Genomic DNA, 19,312 nt, shown 5'->3' on the forward strand with positions numbered 1-19,312 from the left:
TATACCATGTACATCAAAGAAACTCAAAAAGTGATCCTTAATAATATTATATTATTTTTTTGTGTTAAAAAAAATTAACAAACTTTCATGCTTTTCCTCCTCCATTAGTGAACTCGGCAAGGATTTCTTGAAAATTTTTTTTATTTAATAATTTGATTTGAAATAGAAACAGAGACACACCTATCGAGTTGTTCCTTGATGGCGGAGAGAAGCTTGTAATTATCCTAATTGATAGTCGCTAAAGCTTGACGAACAACCATTTCGCGATGAGAGCGGTCCAGCTTCTTCACATCAATCAATCGTCTGCACAACGTTACCGTCGGCATAACCGGAAGTATGCGTCTGCAAACGCAAACGGAGAATCGCTAAATGACTGCCTTGTCTCTGCGACGGTAACCTCCCGATCGCCGCCTACTGGAGATCTTCTTCGTCTTGATCCACTGTCTCGGCGTTCGACGGCCGCGCGAACGATTCCCTACCAGCCTCCATGTCGAATTCGAAATACTCACTCCCATTCGACGCAACCGCCATTGATTTTGATTATCTTCTTCCTCTCTCCAAGATCGATCGGGATTTGTTGTTTCTAAAAACGTCGATGTCGACGAGGGAGAAAGAACTTTCGAAACCAAAAAAAAAATTTCACCGATACACATCTCTTGTGCAAGCTAATAAAAGTTAACACGTGGCTTATAAAACTCTCTATGGATCGGTCCATAAATTCCTTCTGCAAAGACCGATCCATAGAAAATGGGCCTTTTTTATTTATTTAAAATCCGAAAATGGGTTTAAAAACTCTTAACAAACCCTTATAAAACTTGAATGGACATGCTCTTATACCTAGAAGGCTAGTACTATAATAGCTAGTATAATAATGCCACTCGCTAGTATAATATAGCTCTCTATTCCAATTTCCAAAGTAATAATAAGACAATACAGCTCTGGATACCAAAATATGACTTCTTGCGAATTTATAAGCTGTAACTACTTACTTAATTTGGTGGTGCAACCCCCCAAAAAAACTGAAGGAAAACCAGCTAACAGGAACCATAAGCCCACGTGCTGGCCACATTTTATTTCCCTTTATCATCGTTGCATATGATATTGGCACGTTATGACTTCTTTGTCTTTTAATTCGTTTGGCACGTTATGACTTCTCTCTCAATTTGGAATGGGCCAGTTGCTGACCAGATTGGACCCAATAGCTTCCAATACTAGACTAACTATTCGGGCTCAGTTGAATTTCAGCATTCGCGTGACATTACCGTTCAATTTTACTTCTAATTTTTTTTACATATATATATATATATATATATATATATATATATATATTCTCTTACGGAATAATGAGTTATTTTGTATACTACGTCTGCATTATTTTTTCTTGTATTTTTCTTCTCTAAGAAGGTTTCAAAAAGTTGATGTTGAGAGCGAGGGAGGGGGGAAGAGAGAATAACAATTAGTCGGCAAAATACTTTCTTTCTTGTAGATATGTTGAGAGAGATAGTAACAATTAGGGATTTAGGGGCGATTTAAAATAGTCTAACACAACTAGCTAATCCAACAGCTCATTATGTGATCATCGATTTTTTTTCCAGATCCGGTAAATTCTTTAAAATGAGCAGAGCAGTGAGATGAAGAAATTTATGCTGACGTGATTTTTCTTGGACTACAGCAAAACATTATCTCGCTAAATAAGTGAGTTCTAGCAAATTTATGAGCTGATGATATTGGTTTTGCAGTTGGTTTGATCTCTTGGAACGACACTAAGTCACTAACTAAGTGAGTTCTAGCAAATTTATGAGCTGATGATATTTATTAGCTGGCTTTTGACAGAAGAGAGAGGAAAAACATTAGTACGTACTACTTTTATTGTACGGTACATAAACCCTAAAGAAAACAACATAATAATCATAATAAAAACTAATTAACATAGGAGTCTAGTGTCTGAAACAGAGCTTTCTTCTAAAACCGCATTGCAATGGTTCAAAACAATTTAGAAGTTTTAGCTAACAACGTCGTTCTGGCGACCACTGCGGTAACGAAGGGCTGAAATGAGTAGACACAACCCTAGAGTTAAGCAGCTCCATGATCGGCGTGAAGCTCACGCACCTCGGGACCTTATACTGATTAATCGATGCACCTCTCGAGATGGCATAGTCCATGAGCTCTTCGAACGTACCGTTTTGCACCACACGTATCTCCAACGGACCAATCGATTTATCTGCGACCCGACTTTGTCTATAAACCGAGTTGAGAGATTCCTCCATCTGCAAACAGCAATTAGCCATGACCTCGTCGCTAGGACAAGCGTTAGTTTGCTCTTTACCAAGTAGCTCCCAATAGACAACGTAGTGACCCGGTATGGTCTTCGTTTCTGCATAGCTTGTGTATTCGATCACACGCGTTCCTTGCTTCGCAAGCAACCTCGATGCATTCTCCACTGCCTTTTGTAACTCAGCCTCATCGGTTTTATCAGATTCGATGCTTAGCAAAACGTTCTTTCTCCTTATGAATTTGAACTGTGGAGCAGAATTATGGAACCCCGTCACACGAAGAATGTCACCAACTCTGTAACGGTAGAGCCCAGCGTAGGTCGTGATCACGAGTTCGTACTCTTTTCCAACTTCAACATCAGCTAGCTCCACAAGTGCGGTTTCATGCGATGCTTCTTCTACTGCTCCATTGTGTTCGTGTGGGAGAAACTCGAAGTAGGCCATGTTTGGCATGATCGTGTAAGAAACCTTTGAGGGTTTACACATTGGTTTTAGGTTGATCCCGAAATAGCTTTCGGAAGAAGCATACATCGTGCAAGCCATCGGTAATCCGCCGCTATAGTACTCCAACGTCGGGATATACTGAGCCATTGCACCAGTAACAATCACATCAAGGTACTTTGTGTTAGGCCATATCTTAGTGATTATCCCTCCCCAATTCTCCTGTGAACAAACCCCAATCAGAAAATCAGCCAATTCTTGATCGGGATTGGTCAAAATCTTCGACATGCGGCTTTTGATGGCAGGGTCGAAGATTCTAGAACTTAGGGTTCCGGTTGAGATATCCCGAGCAAGTTCCTTCCAATTGTTCTTGAGAAAGCTTATGGCCCGGAGGAGACCGGAGGCGAACACCGCTCCGAGACGGAGGACGTCGTGGCGCATCATAAGACCACATAGCATTTGAGCATACATGCTTTGGGACGAGTCAGAGCAGAGAATGGCCTCATTAGGACTAGTGTAGACGTTGTACGGATCGTACGGTCGTCTCTTGAAGTGGTCGCTTTTGTAGTAACTCGTGAGAACCGGACGAGCTGGTAACCCACCTGACGTCTTAGACTCCGACTTCACAAACAAAAAGTATAAGCCTTTGCCTTTGTCTAATCCTGGCACGTATCTGTAATTTTGTTAAACATTTTTTGGTTAAATTTTATCTAATCATTGATTAATAAATAGAAGAATAAAAGAAAACATTATTTAAAAGGATAAATGTAAACTAACAGATTCATCACAGGCATGAGAAGACTGTATAAAAGCTGACGTCGGTCTAAGTCTTCTTCAATTGTCGGCATTAATTTCCTTTCACCAGCAGATGTCCCAGAGCTGCATATAAATACAAAAATTATAACTTACGGTCAACTGTGATTATTTTTTAAGTTTTTTATTATGATCATAATTACTGATAATTTTTTCATTTACCTTGTGAGAAACTCGGTTATGGGGTGAGAAGACAAGATCGGAGAACGATCGCCATTGGATATACGTTGAATCTCAGGCTTTAAATCTTCGTAGGTAACCACAGGAACTTTGTTCTTGAATGTTTTCCGGTCAGTGGAGCCATTAAGATCAAACCGTTTAAGATATTCGGTATCCGAGTTACGACTCAATATCTCTTTAAGAACTTTCTCTTGAACCGAGTCAGGGTTTCGAGTCATTTCCTCTATGAACTTGAGAGCCTTCACATCTTTCTCAGAGGTCGTCGATGACGACATCCGTGACTGAAGAGGTGAATCAACGGCCATGATTGATCAAAATGTTTTTTTTACAAGAGTGTTTAATATTTTTGTTTTTTTGGAACAGAAGAGAGAGTTTAATATTAGCAAATGCTTTACTCGTTTGATGAGGATAACTCGCCGAAGAGCTGGTTGTATTTATAGGAGGGGAAATGCAACATTAGTGATGCCACGTGGACGTACGTGTGGGCCCGAGAGTAGTTTTGGTTAGATATTTGACTTGATCTTTGTTTGTCACAGGGTTGTAACCGAGACGGGGGACAAAAGGTATAGTCGACAAATAAGCTAATGTTAGTTTATGAAGACATTAGGGACCCACATGCCTCTGCCACGTAAGCGTTTACCGATGTTTGGGTTTTGTCTTTATTGGTCAGAGGCGTCATTACGGACTTACGTGGCTCGTTTTCTTGTGACTCTTTTTTCTAGTCGTCGATAAAGACGGTCAAGTATTCACAAGCTTTGCTTATAACGCTAATAACGGAGTGACTTTAAAATTAATCGTGATTAAGATTTTTTAAGTAGTAAAATAATATGTAGCTTAGGGATCATGTTGTTGTTTTTGGAGGCAAGTTGATTATCTATGACATTAGTTTATGTTATTTAGTGCGAACATCATTGTATATATAAAGAAGAGTTTTATTACTGATTGTTACATAACAAATTGTCTTATTAAACATCACGCTGATTATGATTATGATTAGTAATTTTTTGTTCTTAGAACAATTTGTCGTTAATTTCTGGTATTATTGGTTTCACTCTTTAGCTAGCATTTCAGATCCGATTTTGGAGCTTGAACGTTAGATACAAATATAATACACAAATTACTTGAATTCACATTCATCGTCGTCTCTCTCTTTAGTATATCTATAATCAATCCAAAACTTATATGTCAAGATTATCGTAACCGTACGGAGAGTTAAAATTATATATACAACCTCCTAGGACGGCTGAGAATCCGGAATTGCATATCCTATGAAAAGATGTATAGAATTCACGTGTACACACTGAATTAAAATACCACGAACCACGATTTAATAGTCCGTGAATGAGAGAGAGAAACATATAACATAGTTAGACTGCTAGTTTAATTTTTCTCATGGCGGATGGCAAGTATATATGATATAAAAAGGATTATTGTATAGTGTGAATGGGCTTACAAATTTTACTAGTTAACAATATAACTAGACCATATAACTACATACATGATAGATTTGTAGTCATTAATTTCCCCAAATTCAATTGATTATTGATTTGAAAAACCTATATATAGGGCTCAATAGATATAGTATATATAGTTAGTACGGCTTAAAAGATGGAGTGTTTTTAATGAATAATTTTTGGTTTCGACTTTCGACGAATATATATCAGTACACTCAAAGCAAAAAATGGTTTGTATGAACATTTTTCATTTCGTTTCATGATCGTCGCTCGTGCTGTACCCTCCCCAACTTGCTCCATTTAATTCATAGGTTTTGTCTCTTGACTATTTTTCAGGAAAAAATAATTTAAAATAACAACTGTATTAATATTGTAGCATTAGTGTCACCATTCTCATTTACATCTTTTTCCTGACATTTGATCCTCCACTTCCATTTAAAGTTGTTAATCACTAATTTTTGTTATTACCTCTCTTCTTGTGTTAACCATACAATATACTCTTTTAGCTTTGTTGTCACGTTGTTGATATTTTTTTTAACTATATACGTTAATTGTTTTAAGTAAACTATATAGCCAAACTAAAAAGAAATTGCGAAGGAGTGAAGTTTAATCATGGGGGCTATAAATGGAATGCTACAGTGCACCTTGACGTATCTTGTTGATTAATGATTAATAGAACTTTATTTTTGGGATAAAGAGTTGTCAAAACCAAAATAGACTGATACCGAAATTTATAAGCATAAAACACCCTTTTTCTATAAACTAGTATATTTGTTTAGCAACATAGGATACCAAAATTTTTTTTAACAAAAGATGTATGCATCAACTGCATATATGATATAATACAAATTCGGTCATGGCGATGCCATGAGGAAATAGTTCTAATACTAATACTAGTTATCGTGTGATCAAAAAGCCAGAGGGAATAATTTTTGAAATAAATATGTACCTAACACGAAATGAATAGAAGATATTTACTGTTTTAGAAAGAGACTAATTGCACGGAACGGATCATGCATTATCTCTGATTAGACATTTCGGGAACAATTTATCTTTTGGAAAACAATTTGCTCATTAGAATAGTCACTTCAACCATCTCACCAAATATTATACATAGTATCATTCGGATTTATTTATATGCATAGCTATTCGAAGGTTGACTTATTTACTCAGTAAATAATAACCTTGTCCCCTGTAAATTAACATTCGGTTCTCTAATATTTTACCTTCATTTAACTCTCACATTATCCAAGCAAATATATTGACCCAGAAAATATGAATGAAAAAATAGTATTTTATCAAATTTATCAGTAAGAAAATGCAAATAAGTAAATACCAACATATGTATACGAGAGTTAAGATATATAAGTATATTACTAATATATATATATATATAAGTAAATTAGTGGGTATTCGGTAGATACGTACACGTTAATTTGTTAGTCGACAATCAATGTCAACATTATACAGTTCTCATGTTGACTGTGGTTAACATATACTGTCCTTGAATAAGGTATAAATTCAAAATGCCATTTTTAAACCCCAAGTGTAATTTTTTCAATTTTAAAATCAACATTATAGCTCGCATGCACATTTGATTCAAGCTATTTACTGGACGCCATCGTTGAATGAGTGATACTTATAGAGATATTCTATAGAAAAATCCCAAACCGAAAAAAAAAACGAGTACTATCTTTATGTTTCTTTCTAAAATTATTAACTCGTATTTTAACATAGAAAAAGTATTATGTCATTACTCCTAAAGAGCGTACAAATTCAAAATTCATTATTCTAACAATGAAAAAGGATTCTTTCCTTTGACAAAAAAAGAAGAATTATTTCTAAAAAAATAATGAAAAAGTAGAGAGAAAATTTAGGTGAAAAAGAGAAACAATAATTACTTTAATCAGTAGATCTCATAATTTCTTCAAATTTATAAGTTGATAATAATCAAAACTGATAACTAATATACGGAAAATTGATATTAATTTACAATATACTAAAATATAATGGAAAATTATGATAATATAATTTAACACCTAAAATTATTTTGGTCTATCGACAAAAATAAAAAATTTATTTTGGTCTAACTATGGGATGATGAGGATTTTTTTTTAGTTTAAAATAGATTTATCTATTTCTACTAGCGTTCATTGAGAACATTTGTACACGGGTTTGTCTTCTGTATGATCCACTCCGTCTAGCACTACTATTCAGAGCATTACTAAATTAAAGTCACAATAAATGTTATGACTAGTTTATGAAATAAACACATTGGTTATGAAATAAACACATTGAGAACATGTGTATCGTTTTGTAAGAAAATAACAAATTTGAACAGATAATCAACTTGTCAAAATGGAAGAAAAAGGAACACGGTTCTATGAGAGAGATAGAGATCCAAAGAAGGCATGGCGTCACATCGCTGACGATATTGGAGAAGATAATCAAGATATCTTTGGATAACACAGACTTGGGGCCCTTTTTAACATCAACCATGCATTCCGCAAATTTACGTATATATACGACAATTTTTTTTCCTTCATTCAACATTCTCAACACACAAACACAATATACCGCACACAAAGTAGGAAGACACGGAATTTTAAAAATATTTACAGTATTATAACAATAAAGTCTTTACGTTGTTAAGCTATGTCGGAAACGCATATTCTCTGCTCCCTCTTGGAAGTTGTAGGTTTCGTCCTTGAGATTTTGAGGGTTTGCTTCGGGGATGAAGCTCGTGGCAACAAGAAATAGGATTCTCAAGTCATTCAGAACTGATGAGGCACAGGATGGTCTGCGTGTCGTTCTGTGCTTTCACGATTTTTTTTATATGTTTTTACCATACTAAATTCTTGCTTATTGTGGTTTGTTGTAGTTTTTCGGTTTGTTGTTTGGTAGTTTTTTTTTTCTGCCTTCTTCCTTTTATCTCTGTAATGCAATTAAAAAATAAAAATGATATAAAATTTAAATTTTACGAAAAAGAAAAGTCTTTACGTTACGTGATGGATAGTAGAAAAAAAAGAAACGACCAGTTAGGTGGAAAAGGATAAGTAATTGCCGAATCAGAGTGTTTGATTGAGTATTTTTAAATCAATCACGACGCCATCCTTCCTATAACTAAATTTCATAATTATTTCTTAGTACAAACAACAATCCTGATAATAATTGGTGCATTTAGAAAAGATAGTGGCACATGCATGCACGTCGCCATATGTATGTATATATATCTTTACACCATGCATGTGAATAGATCTCTGTTTAAAGAAGTTGACGCACGCTTTTCGCTGATATATCACTATTATTTTCATAATTTAGGAGATTCTTTTTTAATATAAAATATAAAATTACTTTTTAAAAACAAAACGATCGAGCTTTGAATAAAAGTCAAGAGGGAACATACAATACAGTTTTGAAAAGGCAAAAGCATGAGTTATGTATACCCAAACAAATGTACATGTTTCGGGATCAGAGAGATCATTTATGGGCAAACACTGTCGTTGTTATTCTTTACAAATGTCCTTTATTTCTGTTTTTATTTTCTTACACTATCTGTATTTAGCCGATAAACAAATAATGTGTTTTCTACTCTTTTTTTCGTGGACACAAAATTTTATTAACTTTGGAGTGGTTAGTTATCCATTAGCCAGTAATCCAGTTTCTCCTTAACATCTTTTAGTTATACACAAGGCTTACGGCTTACCAAAAAAAAAAAATGTAGGATAATATTGCTAAATTATATCCCAATTAAGGCATATTCTGAAACCCATAAAAATGTTTAGTAAACTTCCTTAGTTTGAGAAAAACTAGTGTTCAGTATTGAAAGCGTTAAGCAGTTCTCAATACCCGAGGCTTCAGCCAACATATTTTGAAAAGTAGCTGGTATTAACTAATCATACAAATATGTTTCAAATTATATTATTCTATATAAGTAATCAACCCGGCCATGACAATATGTCATATTATTGTCATATTCATCGGTTGATCACAATCGTTGAATTACAAGTTATTCTTTAAAATAGTGATGACTTTATCGGATTCAAACTTCGAATTGTTTGAATGAAATTATCGGCTAAGGCAATTGATATATATCAAGCAAAAGATTTAAACAACTATAGTCAGTCACGTCAGGAAATGTTTCTCGTATACAATTACAAAACCCCCTCCAATATGTTATAGGTTAATTGAAATATATAATATATTAACAAACTTATCTATCTGTTAAATATTCAAGGATTTAAAAGTTGCAATCTTGTATTATTATTATTTTTTGTTACAAGGGGAACACTCAGTCCGTGACATAAACTGTTATTCCAGACGCTGTACAAAATTTCATATGATAAAAAAAAACAATTTTTTCATGCGGTCCTATATGTAAGAAAACTATTTTCTTCTTTTAGATAATTGGTTTGCCAATATAAAACTTAAAAACCTGTATATGCTTACAAATCAAAGGCTTGCAAGGATAAATAAAAGTAATACATGTACGCTATATATACCAAAAGAAAATTGGACCGAGTTGGGTGCATGCGGTGTTACGACAAAATATGCCGTAGCAATCCAACTACCGAACACTTATGTTCAGTCGCTTTCGTTTCCGGGACGTCCAGAGTTCAATTCTTTCTTATATTCTCTGATCCTTTTTTTTTTTTTCATTTTAAACATTTTAAAAAAAATTATTAATAGTCGTAGTTGTCTTTTAAGACTCGTGTTTAATTTTAATGTATGGCTATAATGAAAACACACGTTTTTATTTTTTAGACCGTGTATTTTCTAGATAGTAGATCCGAACATTCAAACTTGAAACCCGATCCGAATTTAAAGTTTTTTCTTTTCTGAGTTTTGTTATGTCTTTTTATTTGTTTTCTCGTAGTTTTCGATTTTCATAGAAGTAAATTAAAAGAATTTAAATAAGAAGCTGACGGGAACGTCAGTACGTCACATGAGTAAGGTTGAACCAGGACATAGCTTTAGTTCTTTAGACACAATTAATATGTTTATTCTTCTTACACCTTTTGTCCTTTTCCTTTTCACTGCTCTCTAGGTTTTGTCTCTCTTCCATTTCACTTTTCTTAATAATAATTTTATTGATTATTACTTTAATCACATACATATATTGGTCAATTTCCACTTCTTTGATCGCCTTGTCTCGGCCAAAAATCTTTCTTTGATCTCTATGTCTGGGTCAAAATTTCTGTAGCCCATTATTTTTTATGTGCTACATACATGTATTGTATTTGTAGGCTTCTGACTTCTTTCCAATTTTTAGGCCTTTTTCTTTCTTCCTTTTTTTGGGTCAAAGGACAATTTGTAGACTTCTGAATTTTGAAAAGAATACATCAATAAGCTACATTTCACTCCTGCTTGGTATATTACTAGTAAAGTGAACTACTTCTTCATCTTTAGTAATAGGCCGGACCATCGTATATAGACTAATGGGCCTCTTGCGTTTAAATATGGGCTTAGATTTAATTGAGAATTCAAAGAATTATCAACTGCCGAAGATGGTCTAGTGACCACTTCTCGCAACGTCACCACCGCAGAAATAGTTGACAACTTCCTCCTCGGCCGCAACTGCCACATCGGTAGGTTTTTCATTCCGCCGCTAAAATTTGCAATTGTGAACGATAGATCGGAATCAGTGGCTGAAGTGCTCCAGAAGAAGTGATGATGTGCCAAGCCCTACAACCAAGTCTTGATCTAATTATATTCAGTTGGGCTTGTAGAATCCAGAGTAGCCTTCTAGTTATTCTCTCCAACACTAGGTAGGGAGAGCAAATTCTCTGTTACAGTTCTTACACGACGAAGAATTTTCCAATTTTCGTAAAGACCACGACTTTGACTATTATAAACAGGAAGATAGAATCAAAATTGGAATCACATTAGAGACATCTGTTAACAATAACGTCACAATTCAAATCGAGAAAAGAAGAAAAGTTTTGTCAATGAGTCAATACTACAATCAAATTTGGTTTTTGGTTCTTTCTCCAATCTATTTAACCCAATAATTAGTATTATTCGATAACCAATAATCGAATATGGAAGCCAAAACCCTAATTTCTTCAGTTCTATTCATTGTTCTTACTCTCAGATTCTTGATCGGAAGAATCAAGCGAAAGCCCAACCTCCCTCCGTGTCCGGCATGGTCGTTACCGGTGATCGGTCACCTCCGCCTCCTCAAACCACCGATCCATCGCACTTTCCTCTCCCTCTCCCATTCCCTAGGCGATGCTCCGATCTTCTCCCTCCGCCTTGGAAACCGACTCGTTTTCGTGAACTCGTCACACTCGATCGCCGAGGAGTGCTTCACTAAAAACGACGTCGTACTCGCGAACCGGCCAAAGTTCATCCTCGCCAAGCACGTCGCGTACGATTACACAACAGTGATCGCAGCTTCGTACGGAGACCACTGGCGGAACCTCCGCCGCATCGGCTCCGTCGAGATCTTCTCCAATCACCGGCTCAATGGCTTCCTCTCTATCCGTCAGGACGAGATCCGACGGCTCATATTACGTCTCTCACGGAACTTTTCACAGGTTAGTCTTATATCAGCGAAAATGCCAATTTTCGATCGAAAAATTATATCTTTGGTTAGGAAATTAGGATAATTAAAGCGTTTTATCGGTTGCGTCGTTGATTTAACAGAAGATATATCAATACATTTGCAGGAATTTGCCAAGGTGGAGATGAAATCAATGTTATCTAACTTAACATTCAACAACATAATCAGAATGTTGGCCGGAAAACGTTACTACGGTGACGGCACAGAGAACGATCCGGAGGCTAAACGGTTCCGACAACTCATTGCAGATGTGGTGGCTCTTGCTGGCGCCGGAAACGTTGTTGATTATTTACCGGTCTTGCGTTGGGTTTCAGATTACGAGACACGTGTCAAGAAGCTGGCGGGTCGGCTCGACGAGCTCTTGCAGGGATTGGTTGATGAGAAACGAGAAGCTAAAGAGAAAGGCAACACCATGATCGATCACTTGCTCTCTCTGCAAGAATCGCAGCCGGATTACTTCACAGATCGCATCATCAAAGGAAACATGGTTGTAAGTATATATCCCAAAACTTGGAAAATGCATTTACAGGTTCTATCAATGCTTGAGATTACATCTTGGTATGGAAAAGTGTAAGTTTTAGACTTGTGTATGTTTGTTATTTGCAGGCTTTGATATTGGCCGGGACCGACACATCAGCGGTGACATTGGAATGGGCATTGTCGAACCTGTTGAACCATCCTGAGATATTGAACAAGGCGAGAGAAGAAATCGATAGAAAGGTTGGTTTGGACAGGCTTGTGGACGAATCAGACATCTCAAATCTGCCATATCTCCAAAACGTTGTGTCAGAAACGTTACGCATGTACCCGGCGGTCCCAATGCTGCTTCCTCACGTTGCCTCAGAAGATTGTAAAGTTGCGGGTTACGATATGCCACGAGGCACGATACTATTGACCAATGCGTGGGCTATACACAGAGATCCTCAGCTGTGGGATGATCCAACGAGCTTCAAGCCAGAGAGGTTTGAGAAAGAAGGAGAGGCTCAGAAGCTGATGCCTTTTGGGTTAGGAAGAAGGGCGTGTCCTGGTTCTGGACTGGCTCATCGTCTAATAAACCTGACTCTTGGGTCATTGATTCAGTGTTTGGAATGGGAGAGGACCGGAGAAGAAGAAGTGGACATGAGTGAAGGCAGAGGAGGCACAATGCCTAAAGCTAAGCCTTTGGAAGCCATGTGCAGAGCACGTGCCTCTGTTGGTAAGATCTTCCACGATTCTGCTTCACTTTAGTAATGTTTGTTATATATGCTTTATTAGGTAACCGGTTGTCTTTTTTTGGTTTTTGATTAGTTGTTATGTCTGTATGTTGTAGTTATTTATAGGTAATAGGGTACATATATGTTATGTTGTAGTTATTACTTGTTACTATGTAAAATGAAGACAACAAATCGACCGTGAATTTCAAACAATGTTGTTCACTGTTAACTACAATTCAATGTTTCTAAGTTGTGTGTTTATGAACAAACTTAATTCAATATACAGTACTTAAGTCTACTTCAATGGAGTAAGTAATTTGATTCTTAACCTTCTCTGTTTTGAGTAGTTTTTTGTTGGACTTTTAAATAGAGCGAGTAAACGACAAAAAAGGGTCTTGCCTTCAATGAATTGAATTCGAATTTTTTTTACCAAAAAAAACAAAATAAAGTCGGAAAAGCAATCGGGTAAGTTATCTTATTCCACTTTGCCAAAAATTGTGATGTTTTCAAAATCCACGTCTGTCTTTTAGTACATTATGACAGTACATCCTTATCATCAAAAGAGATTCAGAACCACATCAGTTAAATCTATAAATTGTATATTATATAAACACTCAAATCCCAAATCCAATCAGGAATAAGCAGCAAGAAACAAACATGGAGGAAGCTCAAATCCTAATTTTGACATTCCTCTTCCTCTCCCTCACATTCTTCTTCATCGGAAGAATCAAGCGAAAGCAAAACCTCCCTCCGTCTCCGCCCTTCGCGCTTCCGATCATCGGTCACCTCCGCCTCCTCAAGCCGCCGCTCCACCGCGCTTTCCTCTCCGTCTCTCAATCCCTCGGCGATGCTCCGGTCTTCTCCCTCCGTCTCGGCAATCGACTCGTTTTCGTCGTCTCTTCGCACTCAATCGCCGAAGAATGCTTCACCAAGAACGACGTCGTCGTACTCGCGAACCGGCCACACTCCGTCGCTTCGAAACACATCTCGTACGACTACACAACCATGGCCTCAGCGTCATACAGCGAACACTGGAGAAACCTCCGTCGCATCGGCGCCGTCGAGATATTCTCGGCTCACCGGCTCAATCTCTTTTCTTCTATCCGCCGTAACGAGATCCGGCGGTTTATAGCTCGTCTCTCACGGAATTCGTCACACGTATCGTATGTGAGCTCTCTGTTCCACGGCCTAACTCTCCCATTTTTATTTTATGTTTAAATTAATTAGAAAACATTTTGCCGCAGAAACCGCCAAATTTGAAAAAGACGTATACCTTAATTACTATTTTAGGAAACTTTATGCTATTTGGACAAGTTTTCTGCAAGTGTATCATTTATTGTAACAGAGAAAACTATGTCATAATTACAAATATAGGATTAAAGTTTGTGGTATGATGTAATATTAATCTCTAATCAGACTATGTTTATAGGTGATGCCTTTTCTTGATTATGTTATTGATTTAGCAGATGATATATATACATTGAAAGTTGCAGGAATGAATTTGCCAAGGTGGAGATGAGATCAATGTTTTCCGACTTAACATTCAACAACATAATCAGAATGTTGGCCGGAAAACGTTACTACGGAGACGGCGCAGAGGACGATCCGGAGGCTAAACGCGTAAGGCAGCTTATCGCGGAGGCGATGAGTAGTTTTGGCGCAGGAAACGCTGTTGATTATGTACCGGTCCTGCGTTGGGTCACAGATTTCGAGAAACGGATTAAGAAGCTTGCCGATAGGCTAGATGAGTTCTTGCAAGGCTTGGTCGATGAAAAACGAGCTGAGAAAGAGAAGGGGAACACGATGATCGATCACTTGCTTTCTCTGCAAGAAACACAGCCAGAGTACTACACGGACCGCACCATCAAAGGAATCATACTCGTAAGTAACCAACAAGAGCCATTTAAAGTTAATGAATCGATTTACTTTAATTAGTTCGTTTCTGTCACAATATTGAATGCTAGTATAAGTAACCGGCAAGAGTTATGTGCAGTCTCTGATACTGGCGGGGACGGATACATCAGCGGTAACACTGGAATGGGCATGTCGAGCTTGTTGAACCATCCAGAGGTAATGAACAAGGCGAGAGACGAAATCGACAAGAAAGTTGGCTTCGACAGGCTTGTGGAGGAATCAGACTTCACAAAACTTCCTTATCTTCAGAACATTGTGTCTGAAACGCTGCGCTTGTATCCTGCGGGGCCACTGCTGGTCCCTCACGTCGCATCGGAAGACTGTAACGTCGGAGGTTACGATATGCCACGTGGGACGATGTTATTGGTGAACTTGTGGGCTATACACCGAGATCCTCAGCTATGGGATGATCCGGAGGCTTTCAACCCAGAGAGGTTCGATAAAGAAGGAGAGGCTCGTAAGCTGATGGCGTTTTGGGTTAGGAAGAAGGGCGTGTCCTGGGTCCGGATTGGCTCAACGGCTAGTGAGCTTGACTCTAGGGTCTTTGATTCAATGTTTTGAGTGGGAAAGGATCGGAGAAGAAGAGGTGGATATGACTGAAGCTGGAGGAGTCACAATGCCTAAAGCTAGACCGTTGATAGCCATGTGTAGGGCTCGTGCCTCTGTTGGTGAAATCCTCCATGAGTCAAACTGAGTATTTTAAGACCTATTTAGGAAACGAGAAATAAGTGTGTGTGTGTGTATATATATTGAAGTGTGTTTTTTTTAAGTTGTTACTATTGTAAATCAAGGTACAAGTAAAATTAACATATAATGTGATCCCCACATATATTACATACGATGTTGATAATAATGAAGATTATAAATTGCAAGTTTTTTTAATGTCGAACATACTTCATTTGGTGATCTAAAACTGGAGAACATACTCCCTTTCAACAGCAATTGAGAACAACCAATGAGATGAGAAAGAAAAAGTCTTTTTTTTACTATATGTCGACACAAAGAGGAAGCCTATTACCAAATCGTAGTTATTTAAATTAGATATATCATACCACACAATTAACTATCAACGACAGATAAATGAAATCATCAAAAAGTATGGATAAAAAATGAAATCATCAAAAAGTATCGCCAATAATACATCACGCCACACCTAATGCCAATATCCAAAACAACAAATACAAAACAATGACTCAGAGATAAAGAAGAACCCAACAACAACAACAGCAACAAAAATGGAACTTGTACAAATCTTAATCCTCTCTTCTCTCTTATTCTTGATCTCCGTCAGATTCTTGCTCACAAGATCCAAACGGAAGCTGAACCTTCCTCCGTCTCCGGCGATATCTTTGCCGTTTATCGGCCACCTTCACCTCCTCAAGCCACCAATCCACCGAATATTCCTTTCACTCTCAAAATCCATCGGAAATGCTCCGATCTTTCACCTCCGCCTTGGAAACCGCCTCGTTTATGTCATCTCGTCACGTCCCATGGCCGAAGAATGTTTCACTGAGAACGACGTCGTTCTCGCGGACCGTCCCAAGTTCATCTTGAGCAAGCACGTTTTCTACAACTCCACTCATTTAGCCTCAGCATCTTACGGCGACCACTGGAGGAATCTCCGCCGCATCGCCGCCATAGAGATATTCTCGACTCAGAGACTTAATTCGTTTTTATTTATCCGTAAGGACGAGATCCGACGGCTCATCTCACGGCTTTCCCGTGACTCTTTACAAGTATACGACCTCTCTTTATTCATTTTTAATTTATTTTTAACTGACGTTTTTTTTTTATATGTATTAATTCTGGATGGTACAACATTACTTATACTGTTATACACCAGTAGGCTAGATTTATCTTGGTCAACTAGTTTTCTTTTCACTCGAAGACGTTAAGTTAAGTTATTTTTTCATGTGCTTAAGGCGTTTACTTTTCCAAGAAGAAAATAAGTTTTTCCAAGGCGTATATATGAAAGCCATTATTTTCGAACGTCTCAACTCATCACATTATATACATAGTCTATACACATAAAACGTAACTCTAACTTATACTGATGATCAAGTTTAGGTTCTAATTCTTGTTTGAAATTGGTAAAATATATGGTTTTAGCTCTTATTGTTTTAAATTGTAATGGTATATATTTCCACCAGGGATTTGTGGAGGTGGAGATGAAATCATTATTAACCGATTTGGCATCCAACAACGTCATCAGAATGGTGGCCGGGAAGCGATACTACGGTGAGGATAGCGACGAAGCTAAAGTCGTGAGGCAACTTGTGGCGGAGGTGGTGACCAGCAACGGTGCTGGAAACCCAGCTGATTATCTTTCGGTTTTACGTTGGCTAACCAATTACGAGAAGCGAATCAAGAATCTAGGGAACCGTTTTGATGCGTTTTTACAGAGAATTGTCGACGAGAAACGTGCAGAGAAAGAAAAAGGTCAAACTATGATCGATCACTTGCTTTCTCACCAAGAAACCCAACCCGAATACTATACAGATGTCATTATCAAAGGACTCATACTCGTAAGTATTCCATTCATTCAATAAGCAAAATATACATACATAAAAGTTTATTAACAACCAATGTGTGCAGAGTCTGATACTTGCAGGGACAGACACCTCAGCGGTGACAATAGAATGGGCAATGTCGAATTTGTTGAACCATCCACAAGTACTTAAAAAGGCGAGAACCGAGATCGATGAGAAAATTGGTTTTGACCGGTTCGTAGAGGAATCGGACATTGTGAATCTCCCTTATCTCCAAAACATTGTCTCGGAGACATTACGTTTGTACCCTTCGGTTCCGCTACTACTACCTCATTTGTCATCGAAAGATTGTAAAGTGGCGGGATATGATATCCCACGTGGTACGATGCTGTTGACTAACGTGTGGGCTATGCATAGAGATCCAGAGTTATGGGAAGATCCAGAGATGTTCAAGCCAGAAAGATTTGAAAAGGAAGGAGAGGCTGAGAAGCTAATGCCATTTGGGATGGGTCGAAGAGCTTGTCCTGGAGAAGTTCTTGCTCAACGTTTAGTGAGTCTGGTTCTTGGAACTTTGGTTCAATGTTTCGAGTGGGAAAGGGTTAGTGAGGAACTTGTGGACATGACCGAAGAGAAAGGAATCACGCTGCCTAAACTAGTGCCTTTGCGAACCATGTGCAAAGCACGCTCCATTGTTGGTAAACTGATATAGTGCTTGTCTTAAGAAGTGTATTTGTTTGCTTTATCAACACAAACAAAAAAGAAGTGTATTTGTTTTTTGTTTTTGTCTTTGTTTTTGTTTTTACTTAAGAAACATGTATTAATTTGTTTAAATGGCAACTTTTTTATGTGTTTATTTGTTTGGGTCGTCATGCGAATATTTTGCTGCAACTTTCACGATCTTGTTTGATATCGGCTTCATGGTCACTACTCACTAGGTCAAATATCAATTTAATACAGTGAATCTCAAGCTACCACATATAAAAAATGCTATAAATATATATAATTGCCAAACCATATAATAAAAATTTGCGATAGTCAACTGTACAATATATAGTACTATAATATATGGCTGTGTCAGTCAACTGTAGCATTACTAGAGCCATGGAACTCGCAAAAGAAAACCATTACACTGAACTACTAACTATGTTTGGTTTGAAGTCCTGTATGGAGTTGATAAAATGATCAAAAAAAGGAAAAGAAACAATAATTATAAAGTCTATAAAAACAATATAAGTCTCCAAAATCCATAAAAACAATATAATTCGACAGTAGACCAAAATACGAACAAACAGATATATGTGTAAAATTTCTCCAATGCTAATGATGACCATAACGATCAGTCCAGTGGAAAGCACCGATCGATGCTGGTGAAAAGATTGTAAAATAGGTAGCTCAAATTCAGCCAATTATTAATCTAAGAACTTATGAAAACAGCAGATTATTATAGAACTCGGAAACAATTTGCTTGTTTATCAATTAACCATGTAGGCTCCATCGTAATTAAGGATCCAAAACCATGAAGTTTTTCAAAGGCGTGAAGTTTTCGAGAGCCATGTCAACCACGGCAATCGCCACGCCTGGAATTTTTCAACGTATTCGCCGAATGTGTACACTGTACTGTTTCGCGGATCAGACCGCAAACTCGCAGACCTTATTGGGTTGGGCCGTGGATCCTCGGCCCGGTTAGCATCTCTACCACCTACTGTAGTTAAATTTAAAAATCTCTACCACCTACTGTAGTTAAATTTAAAAATCGCCAATAATAATACATCACACGCCACAGCTAATGTGTCAATATCAAAAACAACAAATACAAAACAATGACTCATGGATATTTGTAAATTTAAGCTGGAGAGAAGAATAATCAATCACAAAACTGAAAAAAAGACTCAGAGATAAAGAAAAGAACTCTACAAGTCAAGCATAGGTTTCAGTTTGTGTTGAAAAATGTTTTAAATAAAAATTGTAGAAAACATGTATTTTTCTTTTG

The 19,312-nt window shown here is 37.3% G+C and overlaps 4 protein-coding genes across 4 annotated transcripts; 3 read left to right on the forward strand and 1 right to left on the reverse strand.

The window, feature by feature from the left end:
* Positions 1-1,803: 1,803 nt before the first annotated feature.
* On the reverse strand, positions 1,804-4,092 carry LOC18030492 (indole-3-acetic acid-amido synthetase GH3.2). The gene is made up of 3 exons (XM_006411834.2): positions 3,690-4,092; positions 3,492-3,593; positions 1,804-3,387 (listed from the first exon to the last, which is right to left on the reverse strand). Exons 1-3 carry the CDS (start codon positions 4,010-4,012, stop codon positions 2,007-2,009), a joined length of 1,806 nt encoding a protein of 601 aa, XP_006411897.1. The 5' UTR covers positions 4,013-4,092; the 3' UTR covers positions 1,804-2,006.
* Positions 4,093-11,202: 7,110 nt separating this feature from the next.
* LOC18030493 (cytochrome P450 81D11) lies at positions 11,203-13,178 on the forward strand. The gene is made up of 3 exons (XM_006411835.2): positions 11,203-11,700; positions 11,833-12,216; positions 12,333-13,178. The coding sequence occupies exons 1-3, from the start codon at positions 11,203-11,205 to the stop codon at positions 12,951-12,953; spliced, it is 1,503 nt and encodes a 500-aa protein (XP_006411898.1). The 3' UTR covers positions 12,954-13,178.
* A 390-nt stretch (positions 13,179-13,568) lies between these two features.
* LOC18030494 (cytochrome P450 81D11) lies at positions 13,569-15,653 on the forward strand. The gene is given in 5 exon segments (XM_024148719.1): positions 13,569-14,082; positions 14,413-14,800; positions 14,913-14,961; positions 14,964-15,304; positions 15,306-15,653. Coding segments are annotated over 5 exon segments (1,506 nt in total). The 5' UTR covers positions 13,569-13,576; the 3' UTR covers positions 15,528-15,653.
* Positions 15,654-16,031: 378 nt separating this feature from the next.
* Positions 16,032-18,151, forward strand: LOC18030495 (cytochrome P450 81D11). Its single transcript, XM_006411837.2, has 3 exons — positions 16,032-16,569; positions 16,984-17,358; positions 17,429-18,151. The coding sequence occupies exons 1-3, from the start codon at positions 16,069-16,071 to the stop codon at positions 18,029-18,031; spliced, it is 1,479 nt and encodes a 492-aa protein (XP_006411900.1). The 5' UTR covers positions 16,032-16,068; the 3' UTR covers positions 18,032-18,151.
* Positions 18,152-19,312: the final 1,161 nt, after the last annotated feature.

Source organism: Eutrema salsugineum, unplaced genomic scaffold (genome assembly GCF_000478725.1).
Source record: "Eutrema salsugineum unplaced genomic scaffold, Eutsalg1_0 scaffold_1, whole genome shotgun sequence".
In the NCBI taxonomy this organism is placed as follows: domain Eukaryota; kingdom Viridiplantae; phylum Streptophyta; class Magnoliopsida; order Brassicales; family Brassicaceae; genus Eutrema; species Eutrema salsugineum.

Coding starts and splice junctions, on each gene's coding strand:
- LOC18030492 (XM_006411834.2), bottom strand. CDS start 4,012: ATGGCCGTTGATTCACCTCTTCAGTCACGGATGTCGTCATCGACGACC. Junction 3,594..3,689: donor ATAACCGAGTTTCTCACAAG/GTAAATGAAAAA, acceptor ATTTATATGCAG/CTCTGGGACATCTGCTGGTG. Junction 3,388..3,491: donor CTCATGCCTGTGATGAATCT/GTTAGTTTACAT, acceptor ACAAAATTACAG/ATACGTGCCAGGATTAGACA.
- LOC18030493 (XM_006411835.2), top strand. CDS start 11,203: ATGGAAGCCAAAACCCTAATTTCTTCAGTTCTATTCATTGTTCTTACT. Junction 11,701..11,832: donor TCTCACGGAACTTTTCACAG/GTTAGTCTTATA, acceptor ATACATTTGCAG/GAATTTGCCAAGGTGGAGAT. Junction 12,217..12,332: donor TCATCAAAGGAAACATGGTT/GTAAGTATATAT, acceptor TGTTATTTGCAG/GCTTTGATATTGGCCGGGAC.
- LOC18030495 (XM_006411837.2), top strand. CDS start 16,069: ATGGAACTTGTACAAATCTTAATCCTCTCTTCTCTCTTATTCTTGATC. Junction 16,570..16,983: donor TTTCCCGTGACTCTTTACAA/GTATACGACCTC, acceptor TATTTCCACCAG/GGATTTGTGGAGGTGGAGAT. Junction 17,359..17,428: donor TTATCAAAGGACTCATACTC/GTAAGTATTCCA, acceptor CAATGTGTGCAG/AGTCTGATACTTGCAGGGAC.